General features: G+C 37.8%; 2 protein-coding genes across 2 annotated transcripts; one reads left to right on the top strand and one right to left on the bottom strand.

Annotated features, from left to right (window-relative positions):
- Positions 1–371: 371 nt before the first annotated feature.
- EMB2654 (Tetratricopeptide repeat (TPR)-like superfamily protein) lies at positions 372–6,196 on the bottom strand. Its single transcript, XM_088681199.1, has 10 exons — positions 5,846–6,196; positions 5,564–5,736; positions 5,169–5,274; positions 3,388–4,497; positions 3,183–3,288; positions 2,886–3,090; positions 2,210–2,342; positions 1,918–2,022; positions 1,333–1,453; positions 372–849 (listed from the first exon to the last, which is right to left on the bottom strand). Exons 1-10 carry the CDS (start codon positions 6,194–6,196, stop codon positions 692–694), a joined length of 2,568 nt encoding a protein of 855 aa, XP_088537325.1. The 3' UTR covers positions 372–691.
- Positions 6,197–6,419: 223 nt separating this feature from the next.
- On the top strand, positions 6,420–9,719 carry LOC137744743 (RNA-binding protein Y14). Its single transcript, XM_068484536.2, has 4 exons — positions 6,420–6,603; positions 7,366–7,502; positions 8,771–8,907; positions 9,419–9,719. The coding sequence occupies exons 1-4, from the start codon at positions 6,420–6,422 to the stop codon at positions 9,462–9,464; spliced, it is 504 nt and encodes a 167-aa protein (XP_068340637.2). The 3' UTR covers positions 9,465–9,719.
- Positions 9,720–17,760: the final 8,041 nt, after the last annotated feature.

Below are 17,760 nucleotides of genomic sequence, written 5' to 3'. Positions count from 1 at the left end.
AGGGGAGGTGCAATTACGAATGTACCCCTGTTTTGTTTTCTTGATGGCAGTCATGATGTTTCGGCAAGTAATTGTTGAAAAGGTTGTAACGGCTAGGATGAGAAGCGGGGTAGTTGCGTAATTTAGGATGCTTTTCAAAGTGTATGCTGTGTAGCAGCGGCGTTAACCGCGGACGCCACATGGTTCATAGGAGGCGCCACCGGAGAGCCAACCGAGTCAATCGGCAAGGCCAGACTAATTGTTTGAAGTTTCCTTTTAATGTGTTTCGTTCCTCACTAGATTGACCTTTGAGTATTACGGATCCGAATTTCTTGGCCATAATACACTCTACTTGGTATGATCACTGACTGACGGTCTCAAATACGCTGTAATGACATCCAACGAGCATTCTGATTGTTAAAATTTCAAAGCGTTTGTAACGAGAAATCTACGGTACCATTAATCATGCTACATCACCTTGAGTCTTTGAGATTACAAATTATGCCACTTTAACTTGAATCTGTTTACATCGAAACGGTTGGAGAGACTGCAATTTGGTTCTGTCCAAACAGATACACATGAATGTGGAACAAGAATTCATTTACAGGCTGTACATCAGGCAATTACTAACATTCCTACCATTCTCATCTCGGACGAGCTCTACAAAACTTACACATCATCTCCTATATTGCATTTCTGCCTATCAAATATGTTACAGATGGTACTCGGCAACTGCATACGTACCAGCCATTGTTGACTCCAGCAGCCTGTGGTTCTCTTCCTTCGTTCTACTTATCAGCGAAGAGGTGGACTGTGTATCGCAGGGCTCGCTTGTCGAATCTTGGTAACCAGATTTTCTTTTTAAAAGTTCTGCAGAAGTTCATAACCCGATTTTAGTTATCTAATCATTCAATAAGTGACGTGAAGGACTTTGCGAAGATAAAGAGCAAAAGGAAAAATGTAGACCACTTAGACTGAAAGCAGCAGCTGCAGATAAAGATATTGCAGCGGAATGTAAAATTAGTTACTTCGACAATGTGAAAGCAGCAGTTATGACACAGCTTGTTGTAAACATATTCATCATTGGCACGCTCAACAAACTGAACAGCTACCGCACAACTTTTGTTTTCTGATCACAGAACCAGAAAACTAGTACTATGAAAAACAGGTACACAAAAAAATTCTCACGCAATCGAATTGCTCATGTTTTAACTAAACCCATATATATCATACCTACCTACCCAACCACATCCCAAAGGGAACACCAATTCCTCCAAATATTTCAACTGGCATAAACAAAGTATAGGCTTCAAGATAACAAAATTCGGTAAAAGGATATATTCATGTGCATACCAATTCTTTCTTTTATAAGAGTAGCATATTCGGCTCCAGCGCTTTTGTGTGCAAAAGATGATATATCAAGGTACATTTGGCTTGACGGTCGAATTCCAGCATCCACCATCCATTGTAGTACCTGCGCAAATATATTGTTTGGACTTTGAGTTTGACATAAGCATGAGATAGTGTAAGGTGAATCTTGCATTACACTGTTGAATGGCCACATATAGCACATATAGCTTACAGCCTATAGAAGCAAGCAAAAATTAAATTTTGCATGCAAACACGGCACATTTGTGGTTTCAGTTTGACGAAGTTCAAATCTTTGTTCTAAGACAGTGCTCCACCCAACTCTTACACATGGATTCACTACGTAATTTCTTATATTTCTTATCTTCGAGACTCAATGTATAACATGCAGAACTTTTGCTAGAGCACCATAAAGTAAGAACAAGTACTGTCTCAATATGATGCCAATGTAATTGGACTTTTGGCCTTCGTATCATGTGTGTGTAACCAACAAATAGCATGATGCAAACTATTACAGCATTCACCTTGACTAAAACAAGTGCATAAATGGAAGTTTGATGTGTAGATTACCTCAAAATATTTTCTCCAATTTCCGACAGACAAGAGATTCTTCAACAAAATTGAATAAGTATCAAAATTGATATCACCACTGGATGCCACTATCTTGTAGAATAACTGTACGGTTGACCGTGATAAAAGAAAAAAAACCTATTCATAATCAGAGTTTACAGAATAGTGCATATTTAACTTCCAATAACTTCAGTTTAAAAGAAAAAGGATAGATGAAAGCAAATCGGTGCTTGCATAAATGTAGTGTGCTTTGTAACATTTATCTATCAAATACTAGAGAAATTCTAGGTACCTTCATCATAGTTTCAATCTTTCCACTTCTTCCAAGAATACGCAGAAGTTGATTCACAAGTCCGATTGAAACTCTAGGTAGTGAGGGCTCAATCAACTTAATCAATTCCATTGTTGTTCTCCAATCTTGTAATCTTCATTCAAAGTTCAAATTTTCAGTTTCTTAACTAACACAAAAATTTGTCCAAAAAAAAAAAAAGGTAAAAGAAACCTAATACGAAAAAAGAATTTATGACAAAAGCATAGAAACTATAATGCCTCATTGAAGCAAATTTAATAATTGGGAACAGAGATGAAGTTAAAATATGGCAAGGATAGAAAATGGACAGATATGATGCTCAGGCAAGTTACTCATCAAAATAGTAATACAAAACATGGACACAAGATACTTTTCCTAATTTACATAAATAAGCAATTTTTCCAGGATGTATCATAGAGATGAATGTATTTGTATTCGTAATGTAAATTCAACTTAGATGGGAAATTTTCGTAACGAACAATTCCATTTTATGTAAGCTAATGTTGTATAACTTGTATCAGTCCAGTGAACGAATAAGACAAGTCTTCAAATTGAGAACAGATAAATCTATTAATAAGACTAAAAAATAGAGAAGGACAAGGAAATGTGCAGACGACTACTCATAGAGAAAGTAAAGGAAGAAGAAGAAGCGACTCACAAGCTACAGGCCGATACCATTTCAAAGAAAATGGCATCACTGAAAGGAATTTCTTTTTCTCGCATGATTTCAGCCAGAATAAGAACCCTGGATGGGTCGCCTCCTTTGTTAAAAGCTCTCATTAAAGCTGAGCATGCAATGACATCTAGTTGGATGCCATTAGTTTCCATTTCTTGGAATAGAACACAAGCCTTTTCCCAATTCTCTGTTATACAAAGACCACTAAAAGATTTAGTTCCATGGGTGCTTCATCCTACTAGTGTCCAAGAATGCCAGAGGTTTAACATACAATCTTACCAGTGGCACTATACGCATGCATCATTGTAGTATATGTAACTACATCAGGCGCACAACCAGCCATTTTCATCAAGTTGAATATAGATTCTGCTTCCGTAAGTTGTCCCTGAGTTATTGTAATGAATAAAAAGAAAAGAATTAATGATGTTGCTCTCAAGTAACCAACAATATAATAAGGGGTAACTTTGGCTAAACAAAAACTTGCCATCTTGCTGTAGGCAGAGATAACAGATGAGTAGACCTCTTTGGAAACAGGAATTTTCAAATCCACCATTTCATCAAAAAATGTTAGTGCCTCACTGTGTTTTGAAATCTTACAACAGCCACTTATCAACACAGTGTATGTAACAGAATCCGGTTTAACTTTCTTCTTTCTCATAGATTGATACAAGTTTATAGCTTTCTCATGTTCTCCCAAATTCATATAGCTTCCAATAGCTGAATTATATGCAATTGTGTTCAATTCAATGCCTCGCAGCTTCGCTGCTGAAAGCACGGCATCAATTTTCACCTTCTGACCGCATTGTCCACAAGCTGCCAAAAGTGTGCATATTGAGACAATGTTTGGATGAATTCCATCTCGCTCCATCTCACGCAAGACTTCTACCGCTTCAGCTAATAAACTATTAGATCCATAGGCATTAATCAGCACGTTATAGCTCACAAGATTTGGCTTCAAGTTGTTTCTCTTCATCATGTCAAAAACTTCCCTGGCCTTTTGAGGTTGTTGGGATCTTCCGTATGAATTGAGTAGAGATGTATACGACACAACATCTGGCCGGAAACTACTTTTCTTTATCTCATTAAAAACTGACAACGCCTCTTCGCTCATCCCATGTGAAGCATATGCACCCAATAGTGCATTGTATGAAACAATATTAGGTTTTAGGCCTTCTGCAAGTATTGTACTGAATACAGCGGTACAATATTCTATCTGCCCGGACATAGAATACAGATGAATGATGCTGGTGAATGTCACAATGTCAGGACGGCATTCAACTCTCTTATCTCTCATAGAGCTGAAAATATCAATGGCTTTCCCATATTGTCCAAGCTTTACAAGGCAATATATAACAATATTAAGGGTGGTTGTGTCTGGACGAATATTAGTTCCCTTCATAAGTTCAAAATAAGATAAAGCCTTTGAATACTGAGCCCCAGTTTTGTATGCAGATAAAACAATATTGTGAGTCACAAGATCAGGCCCAACTCCATTATCTGTCATTTTCTTGCATACTTTCAAAGCTTCCCTCCAATTTCCACTAGATCCGCAAGCATTGATCAAGTTGTTATATGTTGATCTACTAGGAGGGATCTGCCCATAAGATAAGTTCATGAAAATCAATGACGATATGATATCAACTAACAAGGATCAAATCTACTGTACATTGGATGAAGGGAAGGTTATTGATTCTGATTCGGGAATGATATATTGTTTCATAACCTTAATCTGTAGATTAACATTACAAATAAATTTGGAATGCAACAAGAACCATGTCATCTAACTAGCCCAACAAGATGCGATGGTTTGACCTATAAAGTTAAGGTGTTCCAGAAGAACCTTGGTTTTTAATTTATATCGACAAGAGCTATTAAGCTGCAGGGTGTAACAGGTAAAGAAAATTCACTCCAGAAAAAAATTGAACATGCGAAGACGTAACTCAATCAACACTCAAAGTCCGTCTGAATTTAAAGCACTAAAAGACATATGTGACTCAAAACAACATGAAGGCTTTAAATGGACAGCAAAATGAAAGTCCAAAGACTCAAGAGTCATAGACAAATCAGTACAATGCTTTCTCTCCCTCTTCCTCCCTACCCCCTCCCTTGCCCTGCCAAGAAAAGGAACATAGGCTATGACTATGATATGTAATATTGCACACTTTTCTCCCCATGCATCATTTGAGAAATCAAAGACAAGATAAAAGTTGCTGACATCAAATCAGACACGCTAAGATTAGAAAGAAGAATACAGAAAATACACACAGCTGCACGCAACATGTCATCCATAAGATTCATGGCCCAACGCCATTGACCTGCTCGACCATGTGCATTGATAAGAGCATTGTAGGACTCAGCATCAGGCTTGCACCTACCAAAAATTCATTATCGCAAACTTTCTAGTTATTGTGAATAAAGACAACAAATTTGATAAAACTAAGAAGTTGAATGTCTTTGTTGATTATATGGAGCCAATGTCGCCGTTGCTCACTTAGTTGTAATTCACTAATTCACAATGGGTTTCGACTTTTGAACATTATACTCGGTTTTTATCTGAACTGCTATCCTTCCTCCTCTGTCTTAACTGTGCTAGTCTTCACCTAAACTCTAACCAAATGGGAGAGGCCGAAAGTAAAAAGTACAGAAACAAAAAGAAGTACCTCCACTCTTGCATTTCGAAAAACAAGCCGCGAGCTTTATCGACAAGATTATGCCGAGCGTGCAATCTGATCATCATATTATACATGTCAGTGCGAGCACAATAGTTCTTCTGGTTCTTCATCCACCCGAACACTCGCACACAGTGCTCCACCGAACCCCTCTCTGTCATTTCCTAAACAAACAAAGCAAGCAACCCAAATTTCACACACAAATGCAAACCCCAAACTCTAAACCCTAAATCAATAACATAAACAGCTCCGAAACGGAATTGAAATTTTTACCTTGATGAGAACAGGGAAGTTCTTACGAGCAAAGCGCCCGACCCATCGATTGAGCAAGCCCTCGATGTCCTCCCAGTGGCGGAGCTTGTAGAGGCGGTCGACGACGTCGGAGACGGCCCAGTCCTTCTGGAAACGCTCAGTTTCGACTCGTAAACGGTGGCGTTTGGGGATGTGTTTTTTGGTGAGGCCGGTGATTCGGGTGGAGAGGTGGTGAGTGCCGTGGTCGTAGTCCACGGAGACCTGCTTCTTCTCTTGGAAGGCGGATGAGTCGCCGTTGTTGGGTTTTCCGCAGACAATTTGGTTCTTGGGGCGGGTCGGGTTGAAAAACGGTGGCCGAGATACGGTGCCCATTAGCTTCACGGTGAGCGAAAGGGCGAGGTAGAATGTGTGGATAAAAGGATGGAACTTTATTAATTTAAACTTTGAGGCGCGTTCGTGTAGTTTTCAAAACTTGAGGGGTTAGTAAGTAAAAATTGAATAAGTTGCCACATTTACACTCGAGCAAAGCATTCAGCTCTGAGAGTGACGAGTGAGAGTGAGAGGAGAGGAGGGAGAGAGAGAGAGAGAGAGAGTCATGGAAGGCCACTGCGAGGACGATCCAATGGAGGAGGAAGTGGTTGAGGCGATGCCTAGGAGAATCAAAGGCAGAGGAGGTTTAAGGGCCCCGTCCAAAACCCTAGACCTAGACCACCCAAACAACCCTCCTTCTTTCCCCCGTTGCAATGCCTCCCAATCTCCGAGTTACGCTCCTCAACGCTGTCAGTTCCTCTCTCTCTGGCGTTTATTTATTTCATTTTGTGTAATGCATTTTCTTTGTGTGCGAGTGCTTGATGATCTGTTTGGCTGCTCAGAAAGTGATCAATGACGGTAATTAAGTAATGCATATTCTAGTAACAACATTGAATAAACTAGGGCATATGTTTATGCTGCATTTTCTTTTGAAAGAGTTAGTGTGTGCGCGCGCGCTCGTAAGTAAGTGGGTTTGACTAGCAAGTGGTGGATTGCCCCATGGCATAGGGTCTTCCTCTTTAACCCACTGCGTCCCAGGTTAAGATCCTATCCCCTCCCCTCGTCTAGCTTAGAGTAGTAATATCGTTTGTAATCAAGTGGATGTTAATAATTGTTGAAAGCCACTTGTTTATTAAGAAAAAAGTTAGTTTCATTCACTGCAAAAACCATATAATAACATATCGTTAGTTAAGTTCCAAGGAGATCAGAACTATCACTGTGTCCTATACAACTATGGTTGAAGGTTGTTATGCAACTCTACAAAGAGGAAAAAGAGTGCTTCATATGATTCGAAAAGGCAGGGTGCACAAAAAAGAATGCTTAAGGACCCAATCAGGACCTCTATGTTCTTCGAATATTAATTGTGTTTGTCTCTTCCTTCTTGATGGTGATTAACAAGAAGAGAGGTAGTGTACTTTTTTGGCATTCGGCAGATTTGTTTGTCCTTTTCTTTCACTTAGTAAATAGGTTGGATTTATGTCTTGGTGACATTGGGGTTATTATGTGTGCAGCTATTGAAGGATGGATCATATTGATCACTGGAATACATGAAGAGGTACAGGAAGATGATATTTTTAATGTATTTGGCGACTATGGAGCAATCAAGGATTTGCATCTGAATCTTGACCGTCGCACTGGATTTGTTAAGGTAAGTTGTTTAATTACTTTTCTTGCATACAAAACCTAAATGATGCTTCTGTTCGAGCATAACGAGCTGTATTGTATATGATTGAAGCCTTAAGAGGTGTGTTTGTTTACTTTATATTTTCATTGCCCTTCAGATGGTATTCAAATTAACTTCTTTCCAGACTCATTAGTGTCTTTTAAGATTCATTAAATATGAACTGGAGTTCATACAATTAGACAGCCTTTGGAGAAGTTGCCCACTTATTATTGCATATAAAGAATGATAAAAGGGTTTATTCTTGTTATAATAGTTGTTTAGGTAATTTAGAGAGCTGCTTTTGAGGATTTTTGTGGTACTTAGTAGATTGTGTCAGGGAGTAATACAATAAAATAAGTATATAGACAGAAATTAGTTGAAACTGATTTGTTTTCCTTATCCCAGCATGGATAGAATAGTCAAACAGTTCACCACCTGTGTGTGCAGTTCTTTTCCCTTTTTTAGATTTGACACCTAATGAAACGGGTTGGTGTATGCCTGTATCCTGTTCTTATTGGCTGTATAAAAATGATCGAGATTGTGGTAAGGTCTCTTAGATTTAACAATCTGCTCTTTGATTCTTCAGTTATATCATATATGTTTATTTATGTATTGTTCGAAATATAGCTAATATAAGCTCTTATTGCGATCTGAAACTGGTTTATGTTGGGAGATAGAGTGATTCTCTTTGCCCTTTTCATCTTGTGCCTGCTGGAACATGGACAGGGAATTGAACAGGGAAAGTTGATGTATGTGCCTATCAAAAAGTTAATTGTTTTTGTTGATCCTGTTGGATATATTGGTCATCTAAATCTGTAAACAACATCTGCCTTGAGTCAGTTACGTAAGTTACCAACATTATGTTTTCAAATATGTGATCTGCAATTGTATATTTAATTGCTTCCTGTGAATCTTTTGTGTAATTGTCGATTTGGTTTAGGGATTAATTTTTTTCTCGTATCCAAATGTTGAATTATTTGGATGAATTGTATACTTCGTTCGTGCATGATGCTGCTCACTCATTCATGTCAAATATGTGGGGAAGGGTCAGATTTGGGCTTACTCTTTTGTTGTTCGTTGTTATCGTTTGTATATCTTTTTTGCTTTTTATACATGCATTGTTGAGGTGGACTCTATATCCCCAACGGCACTTCTTTTTGGTGATTAACATACATACCTCTTGAAAAATAAATAAAAAAGGCAAGGAAATGTATGATACTTGTATTTTGCTTACTGATGCTAAAAGGTTTCAGGGTTATGTGCTGATTGAATATGAGAAGTTTGAGGAAGCTAAGGCAGCAATATCGGGAATGAATGGTGCCAAACTTTTTGGTCAAACCATATCTGGTGATTGGGCCTTCAGTACTGGTTCCTTTGGAGGCAATTTAAGGTCTGTTTTCCGTTGAGTATTTTGTGCTATGTCATTCACGGCCTTGGTTTTTCTTTTCGATTGTTTGTTTATAATTAGATTAATTTGTCATGTTTGCTAAATAAAACTAAAATTGTAGATCAATATGACATGATTCTTTAGTTTCGAGTTTTAATTCCTGATCTCTGCCACATCTAGTTTCTTACCTCATCTCTGTGAACAGAAGAACTTCTATCTTATCACTTGTAATGGAAGCTCGTGCCGTTCTTAGCAATTATTAGTCAGATGACCGACCGATTCTTGGGCTAATGACTTTTCTCTTCCTAATATTGGGAAGAGAACCCAAATTTGAATCCACCTTCTGCGCTGATTAAAAAAATTGTTGGTCAGAGAAGAATGATTTATATACATACTTAATCTTTCAGAATATTTTAGTTTCCTGCACTAGCTAATCTCCAAGCATGCAATTGTTAGGCTTATGGGCTTTAGCTATCCATACATTAACTGATTGCTCCTCTCGTCTTCTTTGTAGGTCACCGGAATTCAACCGTTCTCGAAGTCCAAGGAGGAGATACTGATATGTTCTAATGACATTGGTAACTAATTGGCAAGTGTCCATCACTAATTCTGCGGTATTGTAAGTTGTCTCGAAAGATTAGGCTAGAACGGAAGTTGCAACATATGAACGTATGGAACTATTGAGATGATCCAAATATAATGCTGCTGTAAGGGTAAAAATGTTGTTTCCTTTGCAATTAGGTTTAGCAGATGTGGAAGTGAATGGTAAGCTAGAGTTTATTTCTACCAGTAGGATGAACTTGAGGTTCAAGAAACCACCGACTGTTCATGTTTTCCGTTCATGGTATGCGAACAAATAAATTGCAACCACGGTAGCGACCCAAGAGCAACCGCCCCTACCTTCTTTGTTGCCCCCACTGCCGCCCTCATCTCTACGGGTGGGTTCAGTACAATACTGTGCCCTTACCAATTGTCATAAAATCGGTATGGTGCGGTTAGCAATTGGATTGGCAAAAAATCCACCTACTCATTACCATCATTGTATGCCACTACTGCCGTCATGACTACAACCAAACAATGATCAAATTATTGCCAATAGCCTGCAGTGTGTACCTTAATGCATTGTTTTATGAAGTACTCATGTGTTGGATCGGATGAGATTGGACTTTGTTATATAAGGTAGGTTATGATTGGAATGAAGTGGATATGATGTGACTCTTGTCATGTGTGTGGTGTAGACAACTAATTTGGACTGGTTATGAATTAATTCACTTTTCGTAAAAATAATGATAATAATAATAAATCCAAATTCCCCAAGGCCACAACCATCAAATATATATGGGTGTTTTTAAGGTGCTGACGTTAAAAACGCATCTTGCGTGTGGATCGTAAACATACGGTGGTGATTTGTTGAGCTCGGGTAGAACTGGGTTGTTGTGACCCAGTGTAATTAAGCATTTAATTTTTTTTATTCGGTTGGTATGTATTTGTCGGAGAGAAAGTTGAAGGCAGGGAGTTGAAGGATATGTTCGCATGTTGGAGAGGGAAAGAAAGAGAGGCAGAGACATGGAGCTTGGGTGAGGATCGATTCTAGTTGGGCTAAAGCTACGTTACGATTGATTCCAGTTGAAGAGGATAATCTTATACCTTTAATTTTTTTTTTCGTTCACTAGGGGTGTTTTTGTTGGCGAGAGAGGGGGAGAGTAATCTTATACCTTTAATTTTTTTTTTTCGTTCAGTGTGGGTGCTTTTGTCGGTGAGATAAGGGAAGATTAGGGTTGCCTTCGGCGGGAGAGAGAGGTGGAGAGAGGGAGTTGGTGAGGTTGGGAGGGTTTGATTTCAGGTCGATTGATTGGGACCTGGTAAATCATATATCTTTATTTTTTATTTTTGTTCATTGGTGTGTTTTTGGACTGGACTTGGTTTAAATCGTGAATTTGAAATTTAGATTTTGTTTTTGTCATGAAATTTAGATATATAGGGTGTAAAACTTGTGTTGGGTTGTGATACATTATGTTGTAGTTGTGAAGTTTTGTAGTAGATAGACATTGAAGTATGCTTGGATGGGGGATGAAATAATATTTTTCTGTGGGCATGGTTGTTTTAGAAAGTTTCAGGGTCACACCAGTGTTGGAAATTGTGCTACACAAACTATGACATATGATGAATGTATCTGAATATTTGTGGCAGCTTATTAACATTTATGACAATAACACTTGAGTGACTTACAGAAGCTTGACATTACGATATTCTTAAAAAAGTGTGCAAAATGTACATAACAATGAGTCGTAAATATATAACAAGGCAAATTTGACCTTAAGGATCCTTGGGTGGCTTGTGAGCCGTTTTACTCGTGCTCCTTGTAATCACCACCATCTCCTACGATGTCCTCCACGGGTGAGGGCAAAATGCAGTCCCAAACATATCCCTTGCGGTTACCATGGAGATAGGAACGAAATTTCTCAAACCTATAAAAGAAAGCAAAGTCACACTCTTTCTGGAGCTGCTTTGTCGCCCATAAAGTGATTGACGTACAATATACATCTTCCTCCTCCTTTAGAACTAGTTTATCATGCTTACGCGTTGGGCTAAGTATTTGGCGTTTGTACTTGGCCGATTTGTACAACTCCTCGTACAACTTTGTTGTAACATAACCAAGGCGGACTCCTATTCGTCGTACTTTTGATGCCACACAGTGATGGACCATGATTAATTTCCGAATTTGATATTTACTTGTGCCATTTGATCAGTCGGATCAATGGAATAAACATTACACCCCGAATCACAAATGACATATGTGGTTGCCATGGTTGTGGATGAAGTGAGTGTTGGGACATGTATTGTCCTTCGCTTGTATTTATAGGAGATAAATTAAGATGTCATTAAATTATCTACACCAACAAAAATCTAGATGGACAAGATGAATATATGATGGTCTATTGTAGGTATATTCAGTTCAAATACAGTTTACAACCAGTTGATTCCAAATTCAGTCCAAATCCTTAACCTTTTTCTATAACTACATTAAGGATGTGTTGTGGTTGATAGGAATTATTTAGTTCGTATAGTCACATTTAATGGGGTGTGACATTTGACGGTTTTGGTTATGTGTGGGTTTATGAGCAGTTATGAATATTTGTGTCCACTCTGCTGCAGTTTTGTCAGTTAGGTCCTTCCAGAAGCACAAAATAAATTTTCATAATGACCATTGACACAAAATCTGACAAGTACATGGAAACATATCACCACTCCCACATGCAATGTTAAACACATAGTTTGAACATTTGAGAACTAAAAAACATGTTATCCAACCCCCACACCCAATGTTAAAGACATTGTACATGTGCTTGTGCTCCAAAAAACATGTACTTGTCCCACTCAAGGTTTTGAAAAACGCTAGGCGCTAGTCGGGCGGCAAGCTAGCGCCTAGCGCCTAGGCGGATTTAAGTAATTTTATTATATGTCATATAAATTAATTCAATTTCCTACATAATATGTGAATAAACATTGAATAATATGTTATTTTTTTTAGACCTTTTGTATTATTTTCTAAGCCTATAAATGTTTTTGGGCCTTTTTCATTAATAAAATGTAAGGTTGTGCCTTGTATTCCTTGTTTCACCTTTGAATAGAATTGTCCAATCCATTATAGATGGGCGCAATGGACCCTAACCAAAAACCCAAAGCCATCTAATCCATTTGTTATCCTATATTTCCTACAGTCTCCTTATTCCCAATCAGTGCATTCATCGACTCACATTTTTCACAATAAAACCCTAAACTGCTCACTGCAAAAATCATTGCCGTCGTCAGCCATATTACCACATCTGCAATTGCAGATCCATACTCTCTCTTTCGTCTTGTAAACCATCGTCACACTAAGAGGGAGATGGCAAGACTCGGGGAGAGAAGACGGCAAGGCGCAGAGCATCCATATTGGCCAACGTCCGCCTGCTTCTTGGTAGACCAGTCGTATTTTCTTAGGCCGCTCAGAACGTCCAGCTTCCTTCTAGCTTGCCCAAGCATCCGCCTTACGCCGCTTAATAACTTTCCCTATTTAGTAAACAATTTTGGGTTAATTAGGGTAGAGCACCGCCGTCTAGCGCCTAGGTGCCGCCCAGAGTGTTTTTTAGAACACTGTTCTCACTACCACATCCACTCTTAAAGACATTCTAGAAAGGATTGAGAACCAAAAAGAATGTACAAATCTCACATACAGAAACTTAATTCGGTGAATCATTACCAAATGCAAGGATCTCGTGTACGGTTACATTATGAATGGGTTGATTATTGGGCAGCACAAATTGGGCATAAAGCTTAAAAGAATTGATCCCTTCATGCACAACAAGTTCTTCCTCAATTCCACTTCCTCCTTAGCGTAGGTGCAACCCTTGGATTTCTCCAATGGTTGAGTTTGTTCAAGTATTTCATATGGTGGAGGGAGGTAAGAATCCCCGTTGCTTCTGTTTTTAATTCTTGGTTTGCCCTTTGAACATTTCTCAACTCACGACGAATAAGTTCGATTCCCCAACCAACTGAACATGTTTTCTCTTGCAAAAGAAAAGAGAGTGGTTTGAGCGATGTATTCTTGAAAACAGACGGTTGTAATGACGCCTACCACCACTGCATCTTGAGTGTGGCTGCTTGTTGCAGGCTTTGGTTTTATTTATTTTTTCAGGGGGTGTATTCATGGTGATTGGTTTACGAGATTTGGAATTGGGTGTTGGACAAACATATGTGGGATTGGGAGTATCAAATAGGTTAGATACATATAACAAATAAAATATAAACAAGCATGATGATTTACGTTTTATCTTCCCACAACATAACATTAAGCGGATGCAAAATTGATGAGTGTGAAGCCCATAATATATTATTTCTCACACTTGGGCAAACATTCCTCAAAATTTCAAGGTTCACAAATAAAAGTTTCAAAAATAAAAACATAAATAATGATCACGATTTTTATTTTATTTTAATATTCGAGAAGACATACTTATGTGAATATTAAAAAAATAGGTCGCACAAATATTAAAATGAAGCCCAATAAGATAATCCAAACTCAAATTCATGTTTTAATTCTAAAACAAAGTCGATTAAAATAATCACTTAGTTTAGTTATCTCAATAACATGAATTTTTCAACAATAATTTTAATCCAATTTAGGACTCAGAGAAAATTAAGGCAAGAGATTGGCACCTTTACTTATTTCGTTTTTTATTTTGCAAAATACACTATGGATATAGTCGAATTGTGGAGGATCGAACCAACTTTACAACGAACCCTAAGCTTAGGGATGACAATTTAACCCATCAAATTTGATCCCCGCAAGTAACCAATCCGAATGGTTCGGATTTAGGCATAAAATTTCGGGTATTTTACTGTTATGGGTAACCGTCAGGTAAATTTTTCGGTTTCGGGTTTGGTTATGGTTATTAGGGTATCCGCCCCAAACCCATACTCGAAACCGAACCATTTCATCTATGAATAAAAAAATATAAATATTTATTATATGAAAAGGGGTTGTTAATAATCATGCAGTATTAAATATGAAATTAATTATTTACTTTTATATCATTAATAATAGGAATTATATGCTTATAATTTTCAAGAGTGTAAATGTTTTCTTAGTAATATAAAATTTTAATAGTACTTATTAGATGCATTGTATCAATTGTATTAATAATAGCAATTTATTTAATATCTTTTTGTTTTTTTTTAATATTCTTCATTTAGTTAATAATATAAATAATTATATAAATATCATAATGGGGAAAACTGTTCCCCGATCAAAAATCCGTCACCTCACGGGTTTGGTTATGGGGAAAACCTGTTCAGGGATTCTACAGGTTCAGGTTCGGGGAAAATAAACGAGTTCGGGTATGGGGATGGCACATCCGAACCCAATCTGCCCCGTTGCCATCCCTACCTAAGCTTGTTGTGTGGCTTTGATACATGTAAGACATATTTTGGAATCACAACAACAAGACATTAGGATCACGAATATAATAAATCGAATCAATATAAAATAGAGAAGTAATTATGTGACATCCCACATCGTCCAGGGGAGTGGATCATGTAAGCCTTATATGTATATTCCCATCTCTACCTAGCACGAGGCCTTTTGGGAGTTCACTGGCTTCGGGTTCTGTAGGAACTCCAAAGTTAAGCGAGTATGGGGCGAGAGCAATCCCAGGATGGGTGACCCATTGGGAAGTTGCTCGTGAGTTCCCAGAAACAAAACCGTGAGGGCGTGGTCGGGGCCCAAAACGGACAATATTGTGCTACGATGGAGTCGAGCTTGGGATGTGGTGGGGGCCTGGGCAGGGATGTGACAATTTGGTATTAGAGCCAATCCCTGGCTGGAAGTGTGCCGACGAGGATGTCAGGCCCTTAAGAGGGGTGGATTGTGACATCCCACATCGCCCAGGGGAGTGGATCATGTAAGCCTTATATGTATATTCCCATCTCTACCTAGCACGAGGCCTTTTGGGAGCTCACTGGCTTCGGTTTCCGTAGGAACTCCGAAGTTAAGCGAGTACGGGGCGAGAGCAATCCCAGGATGGGTGACCCATTGGGAAGTTGCTCGTGAGTTCCCAGAAACAAAACCCTGAGGGCGTGGTCGGGGCCCAAAGCGGACAATAATGTGCTACGGTGGAGTCGAGCCAGGGATGTGACAAATTATGTTGAATTTATCTGTAGAACATGAAGGACATGTCACTTCTGGATGACAAAAGAATCGTCTTATGCATAAGAATGTCTTCTAATCTTTCCAAACTATATGTTCTTGCTATGAATAGGGTTTAGCACATACTAGAATGATTATTGTGAGAGCAGGGACAATCCTTGTATAGTTGCTGGGATATCTCTCAATTAAGCCTATTATTAAATAAGAAATCCCATTATCACGATTATATATTTTATATCCTACCACACTAAGTCTTTAATAAATAGGGATTACGTAATAGGTTAATTAGAGGTTAAGGATCTATTATTCTAACCACATTGGGCCATAAAATCACTTCGACAATCAAGTCACCTAAATAATACGTTACTCAAGAATCAAGTGATTGATTGACAAGTCATTGATACTCACAAATATGTTTACACTCTATAGACTCTCTGTCACCTTATGTTTTTAGCACAATGTTTTATTATATGAGTATGGAAAATGACGTTAAAATATGAGATGGTAGAGAGCCCATAGAGAGTCTCACTTTGACAGTCTCCTTAGCATTTCTCAATGAAAAAACTAGTTCTGAAAAATTTATTCGTCACTTCATGTATTTGTAAAGGTTGAAAGGTACTTATTTTAAAAACTGGACGAAAAAACCTACAATTATTTAACCACATACAAAATATTCACCAATTTCACGTGAAATGACAGAGGAGATCCCTCACGCATATAACAATTATAAAATTTAAATGTATGTCACTTGTATCACGTGTACTTATAAAGAAGGCATACATCAGCTACATGAAACAAAATATAACCAAAACAGTTTACGACATACATATTAATTTTCCTGTTAATTCACGTTATGTTGGTAATAAAGTTAGTTTAGCAACAAAAGAAAAGTTGTAGTTTAGCAACAAAAGAGACGTTCAACAATTACACGTGTGATGGCAAAGAAAAATAAAATAAAATATGATAATTAATCACAATCGACTATGACAGTTGATAATAAAGTTTATCTTTATGTCACTTCACGTGGTTAAATCTTTCAAAGAAAGGTTGTTCAAAAAAAAGAAAAAGAAAAAATTCCCTTTTAGAGCATGATTTCAAATCTTAGGCAGTGCAGACTACCATTAAAAAGTGTCGGCTGACAAACTTGGGCTGGCTTGCGACTACATGCTCGAAAACTAAACTTGAAAGTTCGAATCCCATTATGTCGATCGAAGAAGAAAATCTTATCCATCAGACAATCCAACACATAGGTTAGAAATTTGAGTTTTATGAAAGTGATTCTACTTCTTGAGTTTTATATATTAAACTCATGAATATAATTATTAAATAACAAGGCATTACTGGCATGTATGAGTATGGCAAGAAATGGAAATACGAAAGCATACGAATGAGAAAAATTGGGTATGGGATAAACATCTCCCACTGTGTTAGAACCTTGAATTTTCAGGTACCCCATACCAAAATTTAATGCAGGACCCACTTATTTATTCACCAAAAGAAACCTGCTAAATGACCAACTTTTTAAAAGAGAAAGAAAATAACCAAAAGTTGATTAGAAACTTCCACTATGCGTTCTGAATTCGAAACTTAGATCTTCTCTTTTTTAAATTATTGTAATAGTTTCAAACTTTTTCTCTTTCTCTTAATAATAGTAAATAAAAAAAAATTTAAAAAATACCAATATTAGATTAGAAATTTCAATCCCAATTCCTATGTATAAAAATCCATTTATCCCATGAGCAATCAAACATGTGGATAATTCCTCCCTCTTACTTTTCTTCATCTTTTTTTCAACGAGTATACATCTTGCAAAATGCAATCTCTAGTTCTCGACGGACTATTACTTACTAAACATCCTCATGCTAATATCTCGTGGGGCACTTCTCCTAGTTCAGTTTATGTATATCTGCAAGGAAGTCTTTCCGTATAAGAAAATGATTTTCGCATCCATTCTCTCTTTACACACTCTTAAATTTTCTAATCTTAAACTATAAAAAAGGTGCGAAGATCATTTCCCGTTCTATCTAATGCCAACGACCAAAAACATAGCGTGACATGTTGACACACCCCGACCCAGAATGTCCACTAGGACTCCGAATCGAGTTGTGCTGGCCGACACCTGGAAGGTGACAAAGCCATAAAGTTTAGTGATGTGGAAAATGTGAATA

Source organism: Pyrus communis, chromosome 12 (genome assembly GCF_041283825.1).
Source record: "Pyrus communis isolate YQ-2024b chromosome 12, ASM4128382v1, whole genome shotgun sequence".
Classification (NCBI taxonomy): Eukaryota; Viridiplantae; Streptophyta; class Magnoliopsida; order Rosales; family Rosaceae; genus Pyrus; species Pyrus communis.
Note: the sequence above shows the minus strand (reverse complement) of the source record. Positions and strands in the feature narration are given on the sequence as shown.